Here is a 25,784-nt window from a genome sequence, read left to right on the forward strand (position 1 = left end):
ATGTTTGTCTTAGGGGTTTCTTTGGTTTGGGTTTGGTGGGGTTTTTTGGTTAGGTTTCATTTTTTGGTTGGGCTTTTTTTGGTTGTTTTGGGTTTTGGTTGTTTGGTTGTTTTGGTTTTGTTTTTTTTTTTTTTCCTGAAAGAATACTCATGCAGTTTGAGGCACTGTTCGTTCTTCTCGTAATTATATGCTTCTGTGGTAGAGGTGGTGCTGAGCTCCGCTGAACGCAGGGAACAGGGGAGAGATAAAATTGTAAAACCGTATTTGGGGTTTCTGTAATTACCTGTACTGCCAAAAGGTAGCCCTGCCTTCGGCAACGTTACGGTTCTGTTTCTTGTCCTTGTGTTGTTACTGGTATCAAGTCAAGTGCCTTCAATGCTAAAGGCTCAGAAAACTTTCTTAAACTGACTTCATGTCCTATGCAAGTGTTTTTTCTACAACCTGCATAACCAGTACTTTGTAAAAGTTGTTTACGCTTCAATTGTACATAGTGTTTTTTAAAAACAAAATAGTATTTTTATTTAGGTACCTCCAAACTTGAATTCTAGTCTTGTGTGATGCATTGTAAAACAATACATTTCTCTTTTGAGTACCATTACAGTTGTAAAAAGGTTTTCACTGGTTCTATTTTTCTACTGTTGCTGAGAAGCATGTAACACTGACTTTATCCTACGTATAGTTGGCATTTCAAATAAATGGCTTGTATAGAACATGCCTGTGCGACTTCTTCCAGTGACGGTTGCCAGCAGGCTGGGGCAGTGCGGCCTGCTCACTTGCTGACTTACCGGCGGGACCGGCCGTGTGTTGCTGTTCCATGCTTGCTGTGACCGATGGCCGGGGGAAGGAGAGGTTTAATACAAACCCTGGGTGCCCTCTAACAGCAAAAGCTCTTAGAACTGACAAGGTTTGTTGTTCCTTCTGGAAAAAAAGTGCGCAATAATGCTTCGAGCATCAAGGATGTGATACAGACCAGCGTAAGTGGAGGAATTCAAAATTAGGGGCACTGTTCAGGCAGCTTGTTGAGAAGGAAAAGCACTTCAGTGAAGTCGTTCAGTGAGTTCTTCTGGCTGGAGCTGAATGGACTGAGACTGTTCACCTCTAAAGGCAGTGAGATTACGTGGGGCTTAGCCTTGAGCTAGGAAGTGTTTTATTTTCCCAGCAGAGCAGCTAGACAAGACACTCATTAAGTACCCAGCATTCTCTTCCTGAGTTGCAGTTACCCTGCATCGGCTGAATATTCAGTGCCTCTCTTTCACAGAAAGTGCTTCGCTACTTCAGAGAGGTGGCTCGAGTTTAGAACTGTGTCATCCAGCAGCAGAAAATCCTGACTAGTCTGACTTCCATGTACCGCAGCAACGTACCGTGGGTTATGTCCTCACGCAAAGTGCGGGCAGAGGCTGCTGTACGGTCATAAATGATAAGGACACCTTTGTTCCCGCACCCGGCAGCTGAGTTCTAGGAGCAACTTCCTAAACTAGACCAATCCACCGTTTCCTGTCACAGCCTCGCTGTTCGCTTTGCAGCGGGGTTCTGCTCAGCCTGCTGCCTGGACGCACGGAGGACGCCTCTTCACCGCGGGAGCCCCGGGGAGGAAAGCGCAGAGCGCGGGGCCGGGCCAGCCCCGCTCCGTCACTGCGCGCAGGCCGGTGCGAGGAACGCACAACGCATGTCGCCAGCGGCGACGCCGCAGCTGCAGCACCTCCTCCTTGCGGAAGCCTCGCGCTCCCCGCAGGGAGCTCCTCCCTCCGTCCGGCGCGGCCGTCCCTCCTCGCGCAGCCGGGGCTGGGCCTGCGCCGCGCTGCGGTGCTGACTTGCCCCCCGGGTTTGCCTCTCTGGGGCAGGACGGCAGCACCTGCAAAACCTACGGCTTCGGGGGCTCGGGGCCATTTGAGCTCAGAGCTGGCCCCAGGAGAGCGCTTGCTGCTGGGCACCTTCTCCCCCACCCCTTCAGCAAATTACATGCCAAGAACTGCACAACAGAGGAAACACCATCCCCTTCTGCTTTTTCTCCTGCTCGAAACTGCCTGCAAGTGGGATGCCAGCCCTTGTTTCACACCCGCCTGCAGTGGGTTGGGGTGGAGGCAAAGGTGGGCTTGGCTTGGCCCAGCCCCTGGGCTCTATCTTGGCCACGTGGCTGACAGGTCATCCCTGCGCGTGTCCGGATCACGGGTGGAGACGAACCCCTACAGCAGCACTTCAAAAAACCCAGACAGTACAGAGTGAACAGTTCTTTTAATTTTCAGATAGTGTAGTTAGCTATGCACTTACAATTCCCCGAACAGCTGCTACAAAAGAAGCACGTACAATACCCAGAGTTAAGTTTAAAAGCAACTAGTCATTTTGCATAAATCAACCTGATGAACTGAGCCTCTATGCTATAACTAGCTTTTGTAAACAAAGTGGTGAGAAACAATCAGGAGAATGATAGATAAGGGTCTGATTTTTTTTTTCTTTTTTTCTTCTCAAAACTCATTAGCATGGAAGCAGAATAGTACCCCATGGTAAAGAAATCCAACTACATAAAGCAAGAGTTAAAAATTAGAACTTTCTTAAAGTATGTTTTGGGTTTGTGGGTAAAGAAAACTCAAAACTACCTTAGGCTCCAAACTTATGAAAAGTCAATATTGAATTGTAGCTAAGTGTAGAGTCTTAAAAGTCAGTGAAACATCTTCTGTTCCGTGGTTATCACAGTGATTATAAAAAGATCACACGTCTTATACTGTAGCAAAACGCCAGGATGCTGCAGTGTTTCAGGAACATTTATGCAGTAATTTGCAGTAGGCTAGTTTTTAAAATCAAAGCACAGAAGTCCTGTAACACCGCCCCCCGGATGCTTGATTTTGTAATTTAGTGCCTCCTCCTAGATATTATTTATGTTCTAGTGAGTGGATAAAGTTCATGGGACAATTTTTTTGCATGTAAAACATCATTGTACAAGATTAGAAACAAAGTTTTTTGAATTTATAAACCCAGGACATTCTGTTGAGTCGAGCCTGACCTCGGATTCTTGTTTTGCACCTGCCCAGGGAGCACCGCCCCAGTGGAGAGGAGGGAGCGTGGGGCAGCACACTGCTGGTCAGCCCCCGTGGCGTAGCCCAGCAGCCGTGACCCCAACACCTGCCTGCTCAGCTGCGGTGCTTCGCTAGAATCCACCTGTGAGGAGGTGCCGGGGGGCCGGGGGAAGCAGGGAAGCGACACGCTCCGGCCTGGCACAGCCCCTGCCCCTGCCCGCACCGCTCCCAGCAGCGCACGCTGCGCTGGTGACCAGCCGCCTCCCCAAGACAAGGCCAGCTCTCGACTCCCGTCACTGCCAGGTGCCTGTTAAGAACACGTTTTAGTCGCTACAAACAAAGAAGTATGAGACAAAATGAAGACGTTTCTTGGACAGCTGGATTTTGATGAGAAGCCAAATACTGAAGATGCCTCTTCTGTCTGCCAGTGAATATTGTTCTCCCAACTGTCCTTTCAGACCCAGACCCTCAGTCTAACTACAGTAGTACTGCATCCTGTTAGTCCGTCGTCTTTTCCGTGACTGAAATTCTTCAAAGAAATGCTGAATGTCTTCTCTTTTAACCACCTGGGGGAAGCAATATGAAACCCAAGTTGGAGTATGAGAATTCAATTAAATGATCCTTTTTTTTTTCTTGCATGCATCCCCCATGGACTACACAAAGCACATTAACGCTGGCAGCCGATCTCCCCAGACAGCTACCAAAGCCGCTTCCCTCTTGTACCCAAAGGAGACGACTAATGCCCAAATTCTCTTGTCAGACAAGACAGAAATGAGCACATGGAGCAAAGCTCCTGAGGGTATTTTTAAGGGGTTTGAGCACTTGCTTTTATCATCAAAAAAATTAAAGCAAGGTTTTTCACTAGCTCGCTTTGGACTCATTACAACATAACTAAGAACGGCAATTTAGCAAATAAGCCAACAAAATGCATGTGTTGATTAATCACATGCACATTCCTCCAGGAAAAAAGCCTGACAAGACTCTTTGCCAATATTTAGTCAGTGCTTATTCTTCTAAGGGTTTCAATTCTAAGAAAAAAGATAAAGGTTCAGAGCTTTGTTCCCTGAACACTTTTCCTAGAGCAACGCAAGTTTTGTATAAGTCGAAGAACTGCTGTCAGTACTTTATAGTCAGATTTCTGGCAGGTTCCTGTTGTTTCCCAACAATGTCATTAAGGAAACACAACTTTTAAATTCCAATGAAAATAGAGATTTCTAATTTCTGCTACAGTACCAACAACTCCAAGAGACAGGAAAAAGTATTACAGCATCATAGTATCCAACGCCCACACCTCAACAGTACTTTAAAACATTTTCTGGCAAACAAATCCTGCAAGTTGCACCTTACCGTTCCCTCATCTGCAAATCTCCTGAGATAGTCAGTCAGTTCTGTCTTTAAATCATTGTATTCTGGATGGAGAGGCGGAGGCAAGGGAAAGAAAACAAACAAAGATACCCAGCTTTAGTTTAACACCGTCTCAAGATGACAACTTGTTCTACTTCCTCTTGTCATTCATTAGATTTACTTGAGACAGATCTAGGTTTGAACTGGATTATAAATAATAATTAAAAAAAGGCAAGTCCAGGTGCACATGGGAAGACCAGTAATGTATCGGAGCAGCCTGTGCGCTCTGAGCGTCCGTCCGGGTGATCTTCAGCGAAACGCACTGAAGGTCCCGCGCGTGAACCAGGGCAGCTCACTGAAAGGCCGCCCTGCTCCCGGCTCCCCACGGCCAAAGCATGCGGGGGCTGTGCTGGGAAGTCCCAGCTGTAACTGGGGCCTGGGCAGGTGCCCTCACCAGAGCGCGAACCCCTCGCTCGGAAGAGGGACGCGCAGCTCCGGTCATGAAACGCCCCGCTGCCGGCACGCTCTGCCGCAGAGCTGCCAGGGAGCACCCCGCACACCAGGTGCCAGAGTTTGCCAAAACAGAACAGGATAAGATAAATAGGCCAGACAGCAGAAGTGCCAATCGATGTTTAAATATTCACATTATAAGAAATTACTATCAATCCAATATTTAAGATGTTGAATGGGGGAAAACTTCCCACACCACCTGGTTCCTCGATACAGGCTCAAGCTGTAACAACAGGCCAGAGAGGACAAACTTCTCTGGAGTAACCCTGCCCGAGGCGTGCAGCCTGCCCACAGGTTCCTTCAAACACAGCTGGACACCACACCGCCAGGCCTGACACTAGTCTCTCAGGGGCAGCTGTTCACTTAGCGTTAAGAAGCTGTATTTACCACAGATGAGCTCTACTTGCTGGACTCTGTTCATGCTGCTAAGGGTGTCCATTAAAGGATCTCTCCGCTCTGTTTCTTGGTCGCTGGTACCTTTATTTTCATAAGCCAAGACAGTGTCAAATTCATCTGTCAGGAACTGGACATCAAGCTCTGAATACATTTTCTGGAGAATAAAGTAAAATCCACTTTTACATTACAAAACTTCTCCGATGGAGATGCTCTCGCCCAATCCCTTTTGTGTTCAGTAGCACAACTAATAAAAATAATAACGTACAATTTGTACCCAGCATTTCAGACACCTCCCCAGGACAACTTCCAGGGCAATACTGGATTTCAGCAGCAAAGAAAATACAAACGTTTAGAACCTCCTTCGCGCTGTATTAATTCCAAAGGACTCAGTGTTTCTTTATGTGGGGCGGAGGTTTTTTTGCGTGTTTATATGCAGAGTAAGACTATTTACACAGATCTTATCTACAAGCTTCCCTCCAAAGATTCTCTGGGAGCTCCTGCCTGCCTCCCCCAGGTCGGTGCCGGTACTGAAGAGAGAATACGTACCAAACAGTCCTCACAGGTGCACAATTTGCTTCTCCAGTTCGATGGCCAGAAGGTGGCAGTATCTTTTTTTAAAAATTGCTTGCTTTGGAGTTCTTTCAGCTTGCAGACTGGCTCCTCACGCTTAGCAACGACCTGAATTAAAATAAGAGTGTCATTCAAATACGCTTTGCTCTTTCCAGCACGTCGGGGTTTTTTATGCAAGATTCTTCTTTCATCTCAGACACACTTAATTTTATAAACAACCTATATTACTGTTTCATCTACACGAGGATTCTGGTGTGGTTTTAGCAGTTTCCACCGGAAATTTCTGTAGAAATTTACTGCAGTAGCCATAAATGTTTCAAAAATCAGAGGTGGGCTGGCATGCAGGTGCAGCTACAACGTATTAGAACAAACTCGGGAGTTACCTCAGTGTAAAGGCCAGGTGGCCGACAAGAAAGGATGGACGTAACCTGTATCTGCAAACAGATGTTACACTCTTGTCACCCGCTTCTACAAGCGTGTTCCGCAGCCTACGTTTGAAGTGTGAGTGACTGAAGAGGAACACGGAAACAGACCGAAAGCATTTACCTCTTTACTGAACCTCGACAGAAAGAGGTGGGCTTTACTTCACCTGTCATCAGTACGAAGATGTACAGGACAGAAAAGAAGGTCCGTTTTACCTCGGGACAGGCAGACCCAGAGCTAGTGGATGGTTCGTTAAACTGCTCCATTTGCTTTTCCTCCTTTGGTTCTTGCTGTTCCACTCCACCTTCTTTCTTTATTTCTTTTTTCGGCTCTTCACTTTCCTCAACCTTCAGGACAATCCCTTCATCTTCAAGGGAGTTCACTTTGGTCAAAGCAGGAACTGGAAGACACGATCTCGCGTAAGTGAAAACTCTGCGCCCGACAACGTGCAGGCTACCTCAGACGTTCTCTCTGCTGCACGGGGCAGCGCCACAGGGCACCTACACCAGGGCGTACGCTGCGGGGTCCTGGGTGTGCTCTGCAGCTGCCCAAAGGCACGGTGACCCAGGCGCACAAAGAAACCGCTCCTCCTTTCACCACTGTCTTCTTCACTACTCCTACTCCTTCTACACTATTCACTGCTCCTACTCTAAAACACTCTGCTTCCCAAAATCTAAGCTCTAGGAGAGGGAAAACAGTATCACAGTTTGAGGTAGTTCTGTACTAAGATGCTTCTCCTTCTTGACACCCTTGACACCTACCACAGCTTCAGTAGCTGTCACGTACTTTTTTGCTGACTTGGTGTCAGTCCTTCATTTTCTCCAGGCACACACCAACACCTCCACGACAGATTAACTACACTAACCACTTCCTTATTTAAACCAAATTTTTCTTTTGATGTCAATTCAAATGTGTGCCCTGTGACATGGCTGGTTAGAAGGAGGAATACCAAAAAACAAACAAAAAACTCCCGCTATGTCTGTGTTTACATTAGAAGGAAGAGACTCCAGGTAGGCCAGCTTGGAATCCTTAAAATTACCATTGACATTTCTGGCACATAAGACATCAGTCACCAGTTGATTTAAGCAACATTTAAGAGACTACGTGAAACCAGCTCTTTCCACAAAAATCAAGTCATCTTCCCCACTGACCCCGCAGAGAGCACATAGCGGACAGAGGCCCGCTGTGACCGCAAGGAACATGTGTCCCGAGTGCAGCCCCAGCTCCACTCAGATGAAGGTTTTACACATTAATTTCAGGTCACTCGATCGTTCACTCTTTGCTGCTCAGAGCCTCTGAGACTCAGCTGTTGGCCTCACTGCTTCCCTGAGGATGGCTCTTCAGTTATTTGATCCAGTTTAGAAATTAAGTTCTTTCAGACAAGTATTAAACCTTCATCCATCTATGTGCCACCACATCTTTGATAAAATAAGTAAGAAAGCGAGCACCGCAGAATTAAGATTTAAGAACGAGAACGGCATTATTTTTTTACGGAACACTTACTGCAGCCCCACATGTTCCACTGCTGAAGGTGATTGTCCAATATAATGAATATCGTTTCTCCAACTACTTAAACAGTATTATGTCATTAATCAACAATGTAGGAGACATACATGCTAACGAAATGTTGGCTCAGATATCTTAATTTTCTTTACCTGCTAATTGCGATGCGTAAGCCCACAGGAAAGGGCAGTGGTTCATGCAGGCTTGGCATACCATTTCGTGGAAGTCTCCACTTTCAGGGGGAACTGCACCAAGATGCTATCAAAAAGAAACAAGCATGCAGCAGTGAAGTGTTCGCTGCAAATTAACAGACTCAACTCCAGGTTTAGAGGAAGTAAAACATCAACTGCCACCACATTTTCAGCACAAGCATACGCTCCTGCTAACCTTCTACAACAATTATCAGTATAATTTAAAGACTGGAAAGAGACGATAAAAATTCCAGGGAAAAACTGAAACAATTCTCTCTTTGTCTACAGTCTTTTATGCCTTCTACAAACCCAGTCCTGTCTCTATCTCACTTCTAAACGATATTCTTCTAAACTGTCCTAAACATAGGACAGGTGACGATACCTCTGGCACATTGCACATGTAAATAACTTTTTATGATTGTTTCCTTATGTGTAAGAGATTGTCAGTCTTCATATCGATCACATACTGAACTTGAGAAGAATTAGGTCCCAAAGCTCTCCATAAATGGGTAAGAACTATTTGGGCAATTAAAAGCACTTGGCAGCTTTTCTTTTGAAAGCATTCTGGCAAAGCTCACGGCATGCAGCGTAACATTCTTCATACATACATTTATACACAAGAATCCTACAGTTTAGCTACAGAACCCATCATTGAAGCCAATCATCTTTTTTTTTTTTTTTTATTTCTTTGATCCTGCAAGTTCAGGCATGGAATTTCATGGTGCCCTTCAAGGCACAAGAAGCTGAATCCCTAATGCTTATGCATTAAGTAGGGCACTCACTGAAGTGCTGAGCTGCATTTAAAAGATTTTCCCAGAGTTCATAATCGTGAACGAACAGCACAGTTTGTTCCTTGCTGCTTAAAGGAACTGCAGTTTAAAAAGCATTCCCTTGAATGAAGAACTATTCAGGTAGTTGATAATGGTGTGCCTCGGTAAGGCTCTTTTTCTCACCGACTGTACCAATTAGAATTTTCCAATTAAAAAGACAGTTATAAGGTTATTATTTTATTCTGCAGCGGTAACCTGCACAAAGGAAGAACTCTTCCTGGAGTGGACAGCAGCATAAGATTAAAGCTTCAATATTCCTTTGCATAGGATGAAAGGAAGTACCTTAGAACTCACGTAATAATCTTTTGAGAACTACAGCAAACCTTCCCAGGTAAGAATAACCACACAGACTTAACCGACACTAACTTATTTCTATGCAAATGGCAATTCTGCTACTTATGGTTTCCTTACCCTTCCATGGAACCAGTCTTCACAAACTATGCACTGGATCATCTCATCTGGAATCTAGATGAACGGTTGTATTATTAGCACTAATTGCAACCTCCGGAACCTTTCCCAAGCCTCAGACCACAGTGCTGTGCGAAGCCTGCTCAAGTGAGCTGCATTTCCCTCTCCACCCACCCACAGGGAGCCACCATTAACAACCAGTTACCGCTCCACTGGCCAGTTTGCTCCCCTGCAGTTCAACAGCGTGTGCGACTTGTCGTGTTATCAAGACTGTGGAAACTCCCATTTGTTATTACAGAACTAGTTTCCCAGTAGAGCAAGACATTCTCACGCAGAAGAGCTGGTAAAAGTTAATACACTACTGGTGTCTTCCTTCTGTATTTGGAAACGCACGAACAGGCAGCTTAGCGAAAGAACGGTACCGACATTCATGACGTCGCCAGGTTTCTACAGCAACGCCAGGAGCCCAGCTCAGCTGTCCGCACCGCGGCACAGTGCGAACGGTTATGAAACAATTATTAATGATTTCCTCAGACAGGTTTAGCTACCTCTGAAATTTGGAGAGGGGAGCTTATAAAATACCGCTCTGTATTTGAAAGACTTGTGCCTCGTTCTTCAGCACACCCAGCTGCTGTGACGGCAGACAAAAGCGTGCGCGTGCAAACCAACTCGGGTACGTTCTCGCTTCCGACAGGGAAGAACTGTTCTGGCTCTGTGAAGGGAAGCTGAAGCCAGTGCTCCAGGACAGACTCTCCCTGCCCCAGAAGCCTTGCCAGGGCACTGCTGCAGGCACGAGGGAGCAGATTCTGGTCTCTCCCAACACGTGCCGTGTGTTTATTCCGCGCTTGTCACGTTCCTCCAGATGAGGAGAAGCACGCTCCCGAAGGGAACTTTGTAACTTCAGAGAGAGAAGCAGAGAGGACTGCCACAGCGTTTTGTCCAAACGGCTGTTTGTCCTCCTTGTCTGTCTTTAAGGCATAAACGTATTCCCTCATTTAAAAAACCCTGATAAAGTAATTACTTTATACAGCACACGACAACCAAAAGCAATATGGAACGTAAGACTCCTTAAAGTGGGCTCTTCCCTGCAAAGCAGCTCAGCGACCACCCTTTGCACAACATTTCGCATAAATACCATCTATATATGATTCTATTGGGTTTTGCACTTCTTACCTCGTCTTCAGGATCAGGATAGGGTCTTTTACAGGTACAGTATAATCCATAGAAATTGTCATTATACTTATTTCCTGAATTCACCTTGCCCTTTTCCTAGGAGGAAAGGAAAAAGTGTCTCAACAGACAATGCAGTGAAAACCAAAAGACAAAAAAGATGTATAATCTAGAAAAAAACAATTCTTGCTCCACTTCAGTCCCTAAAATTACACTTATCATACTCATCATCAGCTTGAAGATCCAAAAAGAAAGACACTATCTGGACACCCGTGCTGTACAGTGAGCAGCAGACAGGGCACGTCAGGAATACTGCAGTTCCAAAGGGAAGAGGAGAAACAGTCTTTCCACCTTTGTAACAAATCGCAACTGTGGTGTTTGTTACCTACTGCTAGTCTTACCATGTAAGAGTTTTGACCACCGACCACGCCTGCCTGCTGCCATTACAGCAGCGTCTGCAGACTTACTGTGCACCTTCCCCGCCGTTTTTTTCTTTCAAACATCCAGACTGCGAGCCAAACCCAACTTTGTTTAATCTTACCGCTGAGCTTCCGCTAAATTCATGTCATGTAAGCCTCACTCTGCAGGAGAGGATTATGTAAATTACAAAACATGCTGAATAAATTCAATTACAGGTAATCCCATTTAAAAACCAGCTAATATGGCTGCGGCCAGGGGGCTTCAGAATGGCCCGTAGTTGCAGCCCAAGGCCACCACCAGCCCCTGCAGAAGCAGCTGTGACCGTTTCTGATGTCACGACAAAGCAACTTCCTACCACTGTTCTGACAAAGGACGAACGGACAACGCAAGCACCCTGCATCCGTGACGTCAGACAGATTAATGGGTGGCCGCTGAGGGTCACTTAACCCGTGCAGCTGATTTTGCACGGAACTGAAGGAGGAGGAACAGCCATGTGATCCGTTTCACTGACTCAAATGGGAAACGGTAACGTCTTAAAATTGCCACAGGTATCTGCAGGGGTCACTGGACTGCAGCCCTAGGCTGACTAGCTCTGGATCTGTCCCAATTCTGCCAGCACAAAACCGGCACATGCCACACCACTCGCTGTTTCTGCATTTGGACTGTTATCACCCTGAGAGCAGCACTGCAGGCAAACCAAGTGGCTTCCTGTCGCTGCTTCCCAGAAGATCACCAACCACCCGATGAGTCCAAAATGCCCACCGAGTAGGAAAGCACACAGGGCTTAATACAGCAAAAAACTATCCCATCAGTAGGGTCTGGTGACAACCTCTCAAAAAAGATTAGTGCACTAACGCCACCACAAGGAAGGGGAGGGAACCGTCCCTTTGGCAGCAGCACAACCTTAAATTTCCTGAGTGCAAGTGCAAAACCGCACCCCACGAGGTTCTCCTGAAGCCAGCTCAGATGTACTAGTCCAGGCACCACAACACGTTTCTGGCACTGCGCTGACCACAGACGCAGAACCACTTCATTCACGGGTGACAAGGATCAAACATTCTCCCTCCCCTCTCTTCGCAACGTTCCCCTTTGGTCCCTCAGCAGTTTTGTCTCCTGCTGTAACAGTCCCACCTGGTTTGATTTGCTGGGAAAAGCAAGAGGCATCGCATGAGTCGGCCCTGGCTGAGGCAAAGCACCAACCTCCCAAGACCGTTATTTTGATTCTGGGTGTACGAACCCTACGTCTGAACTTACTGGGAGTAGCTTGCACTGCAGATTTTTGAACTTGCTATTTCCACAGTCACAGCGGAAGTTCCTGGCAAGAAAAGAACAGCGTTTCAAGGCTTTTATTAACTGAAAACACACCAGGTTTTGTGTTCACAACAATTCCCGGCAGTTTATTAGGAACCGTAAAAATACTCTTGCAGCTGTTTAGGCAGCAGCAGCCCCCAGGAGCGGCCGAGGGGCCTTGCGGCCTTACCCTCCTGCCGCACGGTGCTCCCGGCAGACCCCGGCCAACACACCGTTCGTCGCAGCGCCCGGCCGGGAGGCGGCAGTGCCACAGGTGACCCCGGCTGCTGCCACCGCCGCGCCCAAACCGCGAGCGCGCGCGACGGCCAAAGCGGGGCGGGAACCGGCTCCTTTCCGGGGCCGGACCCGCCGGGGCGGCGGAGCTCTGGCCTCCTGCTCAGCCGCCCGAGCTCTCACTCGGGGCTGCCAGGCCGAGTGACCGGGAACGGGCCCCTCGCTGACCGGACCTCAGCGGCCCGCGCAGCGTCGCTGGGAACGGTGCGGTTTGTGCGAGTGACACACGGGAACGCACGGTACGGCGGGACCTCCCCCCGCCGGCTCACCGCACGCCGCGGCCCGCCCCGGGCCCGGGAGGAGATGGCGGGCGGCGAAGGGGGCGCACCCCGCCTGGCGCTCCCAGCCCCCCGCAGGGAGGAGCCCGCGTTTCGCTCCGTGAGGAACCGGCACGGCCCGCGCAGCGCCGCAGGCTGAGGGGGCTCGAGCCGCCGCCGCCGCCCGCCCCCGAGGCGCGCGCGCTTCCCGCCGCCGCGCCAGGCACGCGCGCCGGCCCCGCCCCGCCCCCGGCGCCGCCGTACCTCTTGGTGTAGAGCTCGAAGAGGCGGTGGGTGCCGTGGCACTCGTAGCTGCAGGCCAGGCAGATCCCCGCCGGCTCCCCGCCGGGCGGCGTGCAGGTGCTGCAGGCGTACAGCGCCTGCCGCTTCACCGCGCCCTGCGGGGCGACACCGTGCGCGGGCTACAGGGGGCCGCCGGGGGGTCCCGGCCCCCGGGCGGCCCCGCCCCCGCCCTCCAGCCCCGCCCCCCGCGGCGCCCGGCCCCGCCCCCACCTGGGAGTAGCTGCAGCGCTCGTGGTCGCTGCCCCCCAGCACGGCCCGCGCCTCCTTCTCCAGCTCCTCGTTCTCCGCCAGCACCTCCGCCAAGGAGACCACGGGCTCCTCCGCGCCGCCCCCGCCGCCGCCGCTCCCCAGCTCGGCGCCCTCCGCCGCCGCCTCCATCGCCGGGACGCGAGGCCGAGGCCGAGGGCGAGCCGAGGCGGGAAACACGCTGCCGAGGCGCCAGGGGGCGCCACAGCGGAAGCGGAACCGCGGGCCCCACGTGACCGGGGCCGCGCGTCACAGAGGGGAGCGGCGGGGGAGCCCGCGCTGCGGGCGGGCGGCGGGCACGTGACCGCCGCGGGGGCGGGCCGAGCGCGCTCCGGGCGGGGCTTGGGCCGCGGCGGGGGGATGGAGCTGGTGGCGGAGCTGCGGGGCCGGGACGGGCGGACGCGCTCGGTGCGGGTGCCGTGCCCGGTAGAGGAGGGCGAGGGCGGGCAGCTGCGGGGGCTGCGGCGGGGCCTGGCCGAGCTGCAGGAGCGGGTGGCGGAGCTGCTGGCGCCCCTGGTGCAGGAGGAGAGAGCGGCGGCGGGCGGCGGCGGGCCGCGCGGTGAGTGGCGGCCGGCGGGGGCGGGCGGGCGGGCAGGAGCGCGGGGAGGGGGCCCTGTCGCTCCCGGGGCGCCGCTCATCCGCGCCCCGCTTGAACCTTGGCAGGTGATGCCGAGGATGACGACGAGGAGGATGAGGATGAAGGCGAAGACGAAAACAACATCGACACGACAGCGGGCGCCGATGACCCGCCTCCAAAGCGGCCGAAGGTTCGGCGGCCCTGACGGTGGCGTCAGAGACCGAGCGTAGGCCCGGAAGGGGCCGCTCCAGCCGTTCCGGCTGTCGGTGCCCCGGGCGGGGGTTCCTGGCCGGGCGGGCGCCCGCGTCCCTCTGCTCGTGTTTTAACCGCGGACCGCCCGGCCCGACGCCGTTGTAACGCGGGAGCCTTACCGGCAGGACGCGCCGTGGCGTTAGCAGCGTGTTGCTCGCAGGGTCGCCCTGTTACGCTGGGGTGGATATTTAGCAAACTAGTTGGCCACTGTAAAGTTGTTGTCACGAGTCTTCTGACTGCGACATTTTAATGGCTTTTTCCAAGTCATAGCATGTCTTCATGTGACTGAAAACTTTTAAAATACAGTAATAAAATCTAGAAAGAGTTACCTGGTCAGATGTGATCTTAAAATGGTACAAGAGCAGGTCGATTTGTATGGAGGGAAGGCAACGTAAGACCACTATAGTAGTCAAAAAACACCTGTAGGACCGTGCCTGTTCCTGAACAGTCCTACAAGGGAAGACTATTTTGCCCGTCATCTAAAGGGTTTATTTCAGTCACCCATTGATCAAGGGTTTTTCCAGAAAAGGTGTCAAAGTAGATTGAAAGAACTGGGAATCCTGGTTTCAAAAAATCCTTTTTTTTTGTGACAGCCAGGAAAGTGACAAGTCAGTGTAACTTTGACAACTATCTTTAATATTCCACAGTTCAAAAACTGCTGTCTGTCCTAAGCCTGTTTTTGCTCCAGATGGTTGGGTGTTTTTCTCCCTCCCTTTCATGCAGCAGTCAATCTTTATATACTTTCTTCCATCACCGAGTTTTATCCAGGCTGATTTTTAGGCTCGTTTGGTAGCTTAAATTGAGTATGAACATCACAGCTTAATACTCTGCCTGTGTGGAACTTTCAACTTGACCTAAAAATAAGAAAAGAGCAGAGTGATTTGAGATGCTTTCTAAAACCAAAACTTGGGGCAGCAGCTAGGGGAAGTGCAGTAGGGTCCTATATTGGTTGCTGTAGTTTATTTTAGACTGGGGAGAAGGTACAAAGGCTCAGGTAACCCCTGTGAGCATGTTACCTGGCACGGTTCTTGGCTGTATAAACCGGGACAACCCAACCCCGCTGCTGCAGTCACTTGTTCCTTTGATGATAACAGTGTGTGGAACGTCATTAAGGCAAGAGCTACTTCTTGCAAGGGGAAGGCTGTCAGTGCCTCCTGTGCGTTACTTTAATTCCCGGGTTTTGTTTGGTGCATGTTTCTGTGAACAGGTGTGACATGTTCTTGATAGCCAGTCCACAGAACTTGCTGTAAAGCCTGAGAGCCTTCTCTAGCCAAAATTAACTGATTAAATGATTTCATAGTCTGAAAAGCATTTTATTTCATTTTCACATGTTCCGTTGGCATAGTTTGTATGTTACGGAAACTGAGCAGATCTTGAGACTCGTGTACGGAGGACAGAAGTACCAGAATAAATTATGAATTTTTATGAGCACAAAACTGCCTGCATTCATTTGAAATGGCGTGGGGGTGGGGAGTTGGAAAAGAAGTCCAGTAAACATATTTTGGACATCTTTATGTACTCTTATTCTGAGAAATTCACCCCCCCATTACTCTGTTAGCATGTATGACAGAGGCACAGCTGAGGAGAAAACACCAACTCTGAAGCCTAGGGGAGCTTTAGTTGCTGAGGACCTAGGGCAAGAGAAAATTTCCCAAATTAATTCTCATCTCTTGTCAGGCTGCAAAATCTTAAAATGCTTAAAGTGTTTCGGGGTAGATAACATATCGAAGGAAGTGGCTTATCGCAATGGCAAAGGCAACGCTTGGTACAGAAAACGCCTGGCCTGATAAGTCTATCAGCAGGGCTCCTTCATGTGACCCATGCTAAAGCAATGACATCTTTGATGAGCTCGGTTCTGCAGCTTTGGAGGCTTCTTGTAGAGCTGTGTCTGAGAGCAGCACTTCCCCCAGCCCCAGACTACAGTCCTCACTTCAGGCTGGCAGAGCACGAGCCCCGTTCACCACATGTGTGCTGTTTAGTACGGTTTGTCCGTCTCAGTAATGGAGCTTGGCTCAAGGAGCCAGAGGGGGCTAGGGGGCTTCCTTACTGGTACAGGGCGAGAACGCTGGTGTGTTTCTGTTGAATTGAAAAGCTGACGTGATACTAAACTAAATTCTTGGTAGTATTTAGATGAGAACCAACTACTTTTACTAGTTACAGAACAGCAAAAATGTCAAAGTAAGTCTCCTTCACGTAGACTGGGACTATATGACGTCCCATATTGTTACTGCTTTGAAATACTGAGTTTGCTGGTTCAAACAACTTTGAGGCTAAATTCACAAAGGAATTTAACAGGTTGCAGCATTCTGTGTTTAATAAAAGTTTAAAATCACAAGTATGATATTTATTAGGCACTCAGACGGTTCTGTGAGGGAAAGGGGGCAATCCCATTACGCCTGATAATCAGGGCATTGCTGACAAGTGCAAGACCTTTCCTAGTTCCCAGGAGACAAATTCACTCATTGTTATCATTAAAAGGGTTTGAATGTAATTAATTCACCCACTGCAGCCCCACTCATTCTAGCTTAAAAGTTAATTTATAGACAAACTACCACAGATACCAGGTTCTCTCTAACATACACACTGATCATGCAGTTAGGGCGTAATAATGTATCATGAGCATGGTTTTGGGCACGTCCACTAGTCAGAATTTACTGAGCTAGTCATGGGCTTTGAGGACTGAGAGTTGAGCAGAAGTACCTTCTGGTGGCTGTAGCATGTTCGTTCTTTCCAGGAGACCTATATGATAGGGCAGCTTTAAAGAGAGCTGAGTTACAGTTCTTACAAATTAACTACCTGGTGGAGTTATTAAACTGCTTTCACGCTTTAGGTCAGATGTAGAAAAGAGGTTCTCATCCAAGACTGGCACAGGATTTTTTACAAACCAACAGAGTAATAAGCTAGACAGCATCCTTTTAAGAAGACAATCCCAAGAGAAAATAAGGGGAGTTAACAGGTATCCTGCACAAACTGGAATGTTTTGTTCCAAGGCTAAGTCAATCCTCCTATTTTTAATTAAAAAAGAAGTCAAGCTTGCAGTTCTGCTTCGCTGCTGGAAGAAACATGCGTCATGAGGAACGCATTTTATTGCAACTTACTTCTGTCCAAGTTTGAAGGGCTGCAGCCTCAAGTTATGCTCTCCATTGGACCTGCTGTCCCATGGAAGGAAGTGAATAGGCTCAGTGCACTTAAAAAAATGTGGCAGACATTTTCCCTGAGACAGAAAGGGACCGTCAGGTGAAGGTGGAGCAGCTAATGAAGCTAACGCTCAGGCTGCCCAAAAGCGATGCTCAAGCAGTCTGACAAAGCTTTATCTGGTGACACAAACACAACAGAAAGAAGTCCAGGGTAGGTGGGACAGAGATGAATATTAACTTTGTGTTACAGCTACTCAGTTTCTTATCAGAAAATTAAAGCTGTGAATGATTTCTGAGCTGGTGGACATTAGCAGTCTTCTGAGGACTTCGTTACTGGACATTAGCAGTCTTCTGAGGACTTCGTTACTGCCGCTATTATTACAGCTTCTGCTTTAGGAAGCTGTTCAAGATCAGATCTGAGCTAACTCATTTTAAGTTAAAACAGTGTGAGTAAAAATAGCTTTCCCACCCCTAAGTGGAAGTTGAAGCAATTCATCTTTTCTGCCCACTCAGTGAAAAGAACTAAATGATTTGTATGAGCAAGTTCTAGCGTAAGCTCGTCTTGCATCTTTTATTAATGCCATTGCTGTAGCAACAGATCTGCGCTATTATCTGTCATTGACGATCAAGAACTAATTGAGAAGGACTGTAGTCTTTAAAGAGGTTGTAAAACTTCTTTGAGCTTGATTATCCCAAAAGCTTCTAGATTATGTCAATTTGTGTTACAGGCAGTTATCTTCTGTGACTGAGAACTAATTAGCCTCAACACTATCTACAAGTCTAGATAATCAAGCTTACTTCACTACTTCCTTTAAAAAAGACTACAGTAAAAACAATTTAATCATTAATTTTTATAGTCTTTCCTTTACTTTGTTGGTGAGACTTCATCTGTTGATGTTCCACTGGTGCCAAAAATGCTGGAAGCACCAGCAGAACCAGCTTTCCTCTTCTCCTACTCCTATCGTCCAGTATTCTGATGCACTGTGTTAATAGTTTATACTAATTCTCTCCATTGCTGCTTTCGACCTCAAGCTCAAATCCTTACAGACTTAGCATTTGCTTGAATTAGATGGTGTGTCTTTCTCTAGTTAGTTGTAAAGCCCATGGTTGTCGACAGCTTTAATGCAAACACAGGCTTCTGACAGAAAAGTCTACAAACACAAACCTCTGTTCTGCAAGTCACCGCTGCGCCCAGCACGTGCTCCCCATCCAGACAGCTTGGCTCATCGCATCACGCACACTGATGAATTTGCTGAAGACCACATGCTTGCACAACAGAAACTCAGGCAGTTCTCCCTATCATATTCTATTTTTTGATACTTCCTCTTAAGTTGTTCTTCTTTAAATAACTCCATTTAGACACAACAGAACTGCTCAGTTTAAAAACTAACACATGAAGTTAAAGACCTCGCCCAGCCAGAGCTCCCTCCCTGACACACAAAGGTAGAGAAATGACAAAGGCATTCAGTTTCATCCAGCCAGCACCAGAGCTTCTGGCTACAGACAAGTGATTGCAACACGAAGCATAAAAGGACGACAAAAAAGACCAAGCAAACACGCACACTGGCGGAAGGACGGGAGAGTAAGCTGCAGCAGCTGGCCGCCAGCACTGCTATCTAGCAACAAACATGAAGGGGGAAAAAACCCAAAACAACGGCCATTGATATGTCTCTGCATGAACAGACTTCTGTTTATAAACATTGAAAAGTTTTTATTTTATAGATAAATAGGATGGTGATTTTTAAAGTTAGGAAACAACACAACTGAAAAGCTCTGACTCCCAAAGATACTACAAGTCAGAGTTTATTCTTACTTCAGCATATTAAGATGGCAGCTTCCTCCTTTTCGTATTGCACTTAGCACTTAAAACCTTCTTGTAAAGGCTACGTTGTTTTCGGGTCCTAGCACCGATGCTGGCATTTGAAACCAGTGTCTCAAAATATCTCCAAATGCAAACAGAAGGCTTAAGCTGGTGTAATGGCCATGATTAAACATACCAACACTGAAAATAGCGTTCCCTTTCCAAAGTGAGACAAAGCCGACATCCTCCAGGATTCCCTTAAAGTAGTCAGAAATGGATTATTAGCATTTGTGATGCTTAGGTACTGACAATCACATAGAATTGAAATTATAATTGAGGAGTTTAGTTCGTAACTGTTTTGGGCCTCCTGCTTTTGAAGAATGTATTTTGCACTGTTTTCACATTTTGCAAGGTTACTTCCATCATGGCTGGCTCAAAAATTTAGTTATTCTAAGAAAAGGACAAGAAGAAAGAATAGATTTGGCATTACTCAAAACTCATAAACCTGTAGTTAGAATGAAATGCTATGCCAAAACAGCACTGAAAAATAGAGGCTGAAACTACGGTAAGAAATCTCAGTGGAATTTCAGTATGACTGAAAAAATTTGCATTCATTGCAAGAATGAGAAAAAGGTATCTTACTTCTTCAAATTTCTGGAAGAATCATGTTCTGTCTTACAACCTGTTCTGTAGCATCCCCCCAACCTAATACCAGTTAACCTTCCCAAATTCAAAGTTTTTCCTAATACATCAGTGCTCCCAGAACACAAGTTTTGCATCATGTCCGGAGTGAAATTAGCATGGCAGTAAATTCCAACCACTTGTAATTTTATGAGAGGAGATTTCTAGGGGTAGGAGAAGGAAACACAAGTTTTGTGCAGACTATAGGCCAATGCCAGCATAACCTGCTTTTGACATCGTAGGAAAAAGGAGCTTAAAGCACCAACCTCCAGGCCTATGCTGCTCCTCACTGCCTGCCTGCTACGTGATACTGTTGTGGTCACTGGAAAAAAAGTGTGCTACACAGGAAAAAAATTTTAAAAAGTACCTTTTTGCCTTTAAACATTCGTGCAAATTTTATTCTTTACTTCCTGTATTTATATCTAAACTTGTTTTTTAAAAAAAGTCATTAAAAACCAGCACTGATGTAGATATTAATTACTAAAAAAAAAAAGAAAAAGCAAAGAACTGTGTGAAGTGCAGCTTTTATAATCATGTTCTGAGTGTTTTCCTTTTACATTTACCACAAAAGAAGTATCTTTGAATTGATTTTACTCCAAGGGAAAACATAGGAAATCACTTTTTTGCACAGACGAGTAAAGTCATGGACCAGAAACTTATTTCCCCACAGGACGTTTCAGATGGAGTGTTGCAATTTTCCATCATTAAGGCAAAATGAGGAATACTTCCATCAGCTGTCACACAGGGCTCTCCCACTCTGGCCATTCTGACAGACCCATATTTAAAAACCTTTGTAGTTACTTTTTTTTTTTTAAATAGAAAACAGTCACTCTCTTCATTGCTTAACAGTTTGAAAGAAAAGGCTTTTTCCCAGCCTTCACTTGGAACTTGAGTCTTGTGATTGGATCAGGCATATGCAATTGCTTCAGAACAGCTACGGAAACTAGAAATCGAGCTAAGTGTCAATCAGTTGCAATCTACTGATCTGATTAGAGGCCTTCACAAATGTTTGATGACGATTGCAAATAACAGCCAAGCAGATAGGAATGATGCAATACCCAACAGTTTTGGGGTCAGCTCTTGTACAGGAATAGAGGAACAAGAACATCTGTAAATATGGTATTAAAAATATTATAGTCCACAGCCAAAAAGGCAAGGATAGCAGTCGTACTTTTAAGGAGTGCGTCCATGTGGTTCCTTCCTGTGGCTCCTTGGGGTGCTGCTGAATGTGCTCCAGTGCTAGTTTGTTGTAAGTCTCATTGATTTCAAAGACGTAATAGAAAGCTGCAGCACTTGCTAACAAGTACAGCCCCACACCAATCCATCCCATCCTCTGGCGGAAGTTCATCATTCTCCATGCTCTGCACCTGGAACAAGAGGTGACGTACACATTCAGTACTGCTCAGAGAGAGAGGGGACACAGAGGAAACTTGGCTTTTTATAACTTCATTACCTATCAGTAAAAACAGCACACACGTCCATTTCTGAAGACCTGAGTTCTCCCTGAATCAGAGAAAATCATACTACTACACCAGCAGCCAGCTAGTGGGAACTACCTACAGTGCTCCATCAATGGCTCTGGCTAGTTTAGGGCCTGCTAGCTGTCAAGTTACTCCAGGCTAAAGTCAAGTACCGAGTGAACAAACCAGAAGTCATTAATAGGATAAGTTACTTAACCCATCTTCCCTCAGTGTCTCTAGCTGCAGGGTGGGGATAATACAAGACTTTCTATAAATACTGAAAGTTTGTAAAGTTCTTTGATGCCTGCAAGAAAACACGCTGCTAGCCAGGCAATAACAGGAGCCTCACTGCTTGTTTGCAGTGTAGCAACATCCAGTTTTATTAAGCTCTAGCTGAGTGCCCATCTGTGAACCACATAAAAGGACATTTTCAATTTGAACATGAGAAGATGTGTACTAAGGGTATGCATTTGTACTCATTTGCACACACAAAGATACTATAAGGCTGTTACTTGCACCCAACTGTATTTCTGTTCTACCTGTGTGAACAGTTCCAGCACGCCTTCTGGAGGAAAGGAGCTGAACATCTGTACTAGTAACGGACTCAGTGCAGAACAAACCAGACACCATCCAGCTGGCATTTTTCAGAAGTGCCAATTACTGAATCACCACAGACACTACTGGGCTTGATTGTAGCTGCTTTAAGATCTCTGGCTGGCTGTATGGGTCTAGGTGGCTTGAAACACTCTTCAAACCAGTCACAAACACTCTACCTGAAGAAGTCGTATCAAGAAGCACCACTTATACCAAGAAGTCATCTCCACCTTCTCTCAAAATAGCCTGTGGGCAGGGCAGGGAGAACCACCACTTCACTGCAGCTGGTTAGAGTTCTCCTAACAAACATGCTTTTACAGACTGGGGGGGGGTTGCCTTTCCTACGTCTTTTAAGAGAAGAGTAAAATGAATTTATGCAGTACTGTGTTAAGAAAATGTATCAGGCTTTAAAATACTATGCAGAAATGCTTATTTAAGTATGATTCATGGAAACAGAACAATAATTATTAATGGAAGTATGAGAGCGTTTACCACGATTGATAAAAAACCCCAAAACACTACACCTTTCTAAATCCCCCTTCCTGAGGCCAGACTAATCTGTCTGGTTAGCAATCTCGAAAGACTTCCTGGTTTTCCTTATCTGGAGGATATCCTCAATCCTGACCCAACATAATCTGATCAGGGGAGCCCTGGAGAAGTTGTTCTGGCCCTCACACTGCTGCATTTATGATGGCTAATAGAGTCAAACATACAGTGACAGGAAATACCTGACAATGTCATTACTTTGTCTGTGACAGCTATTTGTTGTTTAGCTTATCCTTCTACATAACAGGATACTTCTCTTTAATATACCGAGTTATTATTTTTTAGTAGAGCAACTGAATAATTTGTGTGAGAAGCTGTTAATCCACTGGGTAAAAACTTAAATTCCAGAGTCCATGTTTACCCAATAGCTAAGTCACCGTCCCTTTTTTCCCAGCTTGGTGTTTTGGAGATGGCTAACAAGCAGCTGCCTTCAGAGAAAATGAAAGTTCTGACAGAATGCACATATTGAAAGCACAAGCACTATTAAAACTGCAGTAGATTTAAGAAGGTAAACGTCAGTTTTCTCTCCCCTGCCCTGGCTAGGCAGCAGCAGGCAGAAGAGGAGCCTTCCTCCGGGTCACACCGAAAGAGGCAGACAACGTTTAGAGCTTCTCACTCTTATTTTCCGTTTCGAGGCACTATTTTTACTTGCAGGTTTCGGAGTCACCCGCAGTGGTTGCCGCACCCGTTCACCTCCACTCCGCGGTCGCTCCGGGACTCTCCTCCCGCAACAGGCCGCGCAAAGCGGCCGCTGCCGAGGCCCGCAGCGATCACCGCGCTCCAGGCGAGAAGCGCTCCGCTGCAACGGCTCCTCCACCGGCCCCAGCAGCCCCTTACCTTCCTCCAGCGGAGAAGGAGGGAGCGGGAGGGCGGCGGCAGGCGGCCCGCTCCCCTCAGCCCGCGCCGCCGCGCCGGGAGGCGGAGGGGCCCGCCGGCCCGCCGCGCCGCTGCCGGCCCGCGGCCATCGCCGCCCGGCCACCGCTCCGGAACCGCGGCACTTCCGGCATGGGGAGAACCACTTCCGGCGCGCGCCCGTCTGCATCCTGGGCGGGGCGGGGCGGGGCGGCCTTGCCCGGGCGGGGCGGGTTGGCCGGCGGCCATCTTGGCGTGGGCCCGCACCCCTTTGTGGCGTGGTGGGCCTCGCCCAAAATGACGCCCGCCCCTTGTCGCTGCTCGTCTGCCTTGCTCCCCCTTCGGTTGCCGGGTGCCGGCCTCGAGTCGCCGGTGGTCCGGTGCTAGTGTTGCTTCATGCGGTGGTGGAGGAGAGGCCGGGTCCGGGCAGCCCCGGCGCAGCGCGGAGCGCCGGCCTCCAGCGTGCCCCAGTGGCCAGGCCCGCGCCCCGGCGGCCTGGCGCAGCCCGTCCGAGTGCGTTTGTTTTAATTGCGCGGGCACTCGAGGAGAGGAGGAACTCAGAACAGTTGCCTGTTGGCAGCTGGCCGCGCTAGCCAGGTGGGGTGTGTTGAGGGACACAGAGACTGTTAGGTGGTGGAACAGTCTCCAATGACTGACACACGCGTGCTTAAAAATACAGCGTATGTTTATAATAATTATGTTTTCCTGGCCTGTTTCTATTGAATTAAATTATTAGGAAATACGGTACTGGGAAAAAGTTTTCAATGAAGCCAAAAGATCATCCAAATTGACCAAAAAAAATATCTCTTTTTGTCAGATGTGTGCAGTTTACTGCACCACAATGGTGTTTGGAAAGTTGCTTCTGCAGAAGGTGTTTCAACGTTTGAATTCAGTAGATGTTTAATGTATACTTCCTGTGCTAGTTAAAAGAATTGAGTAACTGCATAGCATTATATGTAAAATGAAAACTTTTTACTAAATTGTTGTATCCTGGAGTCATGAGAAAACTACCTGCTGGGAGCTGTCGTAACTTCTTTCTGAATTGCTTCACAAATTCAGTCAACTATGAGTGAAATGGATTTTGAAGCCATTTGATTTGTCAAAACCCTGACTATTCCTCTCCCTTAGTGTTGGGAATGACTGACTCATTGGCAGTCAGCACTGAATTCTGTCCTCTAAAATTGCAGAGGAGCAGTGGTGGCCACAATTCACATACATCCAGCTATAGTTAAAAAGAAGGCTTAACGAGAATTTAAAAAGAGATGTCAAATAAAAAATGAATGAAGTTAAAGCAATGACCTTTTTTTGGATGTAAATAAATATATACAAGTAGGATTTTCTGTCGTTTTCCTTGGGAGATGTAGGAGGTGCTTGTGAGGCAGTGTATAAAAGCTGCTGCATGCTTAAATGTACTATGGCTTATCCTGCTACGTTTGGTGTTTCAATGAAAAGTGTTAGAAACTGGTGTTTTGGATTATATTCAGGACAGCTGATGACTACATGCACAGTGCTCCAGATGTCATTGGAGAAAAACGACACTGTTAGGAGCCCACAAGTCAGAAATAAGTTCCCTGGCACAGAGCAGCTTCACCTTACGCTGTGATGTCTTTTTTTTTTCTTTTTTTTTCTTTTTTTTTTTTTTGCTTTGATGCGCGAGTCAACTAAAGGCTCGAAGCCTATCTCCTTGGCCACTGTGAGGACACTAGATGGCGCCCAACACCACAGGCAAAGCCAATCTCTTGCAGGCCAGGTGAAACCCCGACTCCCAGTTCAGAAGTTTTGCGCTTCAGTTGCATGAGGATTTCATCATCTGTCACGAAGTTTAAACTGTTAGCGCAGTGCTGATGAAAGATGTGGGTACGAATAGCTACATACAGCTAATTATCCCTGGGACGCTGCTCTAGACTAAATGCCGTTCTTTCCCTTCTTACAGGTGGTGAGGTCCCAGTTGATCTAGAAGTGAATATAACTCCTGTTATGCTGAGAAACCTACTCAAGTATGGCTTTACTGCATTTTCTTATATTGGTGTTAGAGGTAACGATGGGAAATGGAATAGCTGGTGCATAGAGCCTATTGCCTTGGAAATACCAACCTAAATCTCAAAGAGAAGGGTTTCAGTCAGAATTAATATCTGACTGTGTGAATATGTGGCTTGGCAGTGAATATGTGTGCTAAGTGTAAAGCCCACAGTTGCACTTAAGATTCTGAAAAAAAGAGGAGTGAAATGTGGGGCTTGTTCCTACTTAACAATCTGTCCTCTGAAGGGTTGGAGTTGGAAAGGGAGGATGGGTTAGGATTTAACCTGCTTGGTTTATGTTTTTTTTTTTCTTCTATGTTAACCATAGGCCTGAAATTGTGGTTATGAAGAGAAAGATCTACCAAATTCGTGGAGTTGTTACAGCAAACACAAGCTGCCTTGGAAAGCTAAGGCATAACACCAGACATAGTGATTTGTAATATCTTTGGGTTAGATCTCAATTTGCATAAATTCAGTGTTATGCTTAACCTTTGGCATGGTATAGGAAGGGACACAGCATATAGCTCTGCTGAGAGTTTGTTTGGCTTTTTTTAGCAGCAGCCTTGGAAGGGGAGTGGGGGGAATAATATAAAAAGTAGTGGGAAAAGCAGCAACTGTTCTCAGCTTTAAAGAGGTTTCAACCTAAATGCCAATCATCAGGGCTGGTAACAATAAGGGGGAGCAACTCATACTCTCCATA

At 47.4% G+C, this 25,784-nt stretch overlaps 3 protein-coding genes across 3 annotated transcripts; 1 reads left to right on the top strand and 2 right to left on the bottom strand.

Moving 5' to 3' along the window:
* Positions 1–3,228: 3,228 nt before the first annotated feature.
* On the bottom strand, positions 3,229–13,313 carry UBR7 (ubiquitin protein ligase E3 component n-recognin 7). Its single transcript, XM_086462010.1, has 11 exons — positions 13,131–13,313; positions 12,882–13,015; positions 12,031–12,091; positions 10,360–10,455; positions 9,190–9,243; positions 7,910–8,015; positions 6,470–6,654; positions 5,808–5,939; positions 5,253–5,415; positions 4,359–4,420; positions 3,229–3,577 (listed from the first exon to the last, which is right to left on the bottom strand). The coding sequence occupies exons 1-11, from the start codon at positions 13,296–13,298 to the stop codon at positions 3,485–3,487; spliced, it is 1,254 nt and encodes a 417-aa protein (XP_086318136.1). The 5' UTR covers positions 13,299–13,313; the 3' UTR covers positions 3,229–3,484.
* Positions 13,314–13,526: 213 nt separating this feature from the next.
* GON7 (GON7 subunit of KEOPS complex) lies at positions 13,527–13,982 on the top strand. Its single transcript, XM_086462011.1, has 2 exons — positions 13,527–13,725; positions 13,830–13,982. The coding sequence occupies exons 1-2, from the start codon at positions 13,527–13,529 to the stop codon at positions 13,946–13,948; spliced, it is 318 nt and encodes a 105-aa protein (XP_086318137.1). The 3' UTR covers positions 13,949–13,982.
* A 6,140-nt stretch (positions 13,983–20,122) lies between these two features.
* Positions 20,123–23,081, bottom strand: LYSET (lysosomal enzyme trafficking factor). The gene is made up of 2 exons (XM_086462947.1): positions 23,052–23,081; positions 20,123–20,981 (listed from the first exon to the last, which is right to left on the bottom strand). The coding sequence occupies exon 2, from the start codon at positions 20,963–20,965 to the stop codon at positions 20,570–20,572; it is 396 nt and encodes a 131-aa protein (XP_086319073.1). The 5' UTR covers positions 20,966–20,981; positions 23,052–23,081; the 3' UTR covers positions 20,123–20,569.
* Positions 23,082–25,784: the final 2,703 nt, after the last annotated feature.

The sequence above is a fragment of the Leptosomus discolor genome, chromosome 3 (genome assembly GCF_034619465.1).
Source record: "Leptosomus discolor isolate bLepDis1 chromosome 3, bLepDis1.hap2, whole genome shotgun sequence".
NCBI lineage: Eukaryota > Metazoa > Chordata > Aves > Leptosomiformes > Leptosomidae > Leptosomus > Leptosomus discolor.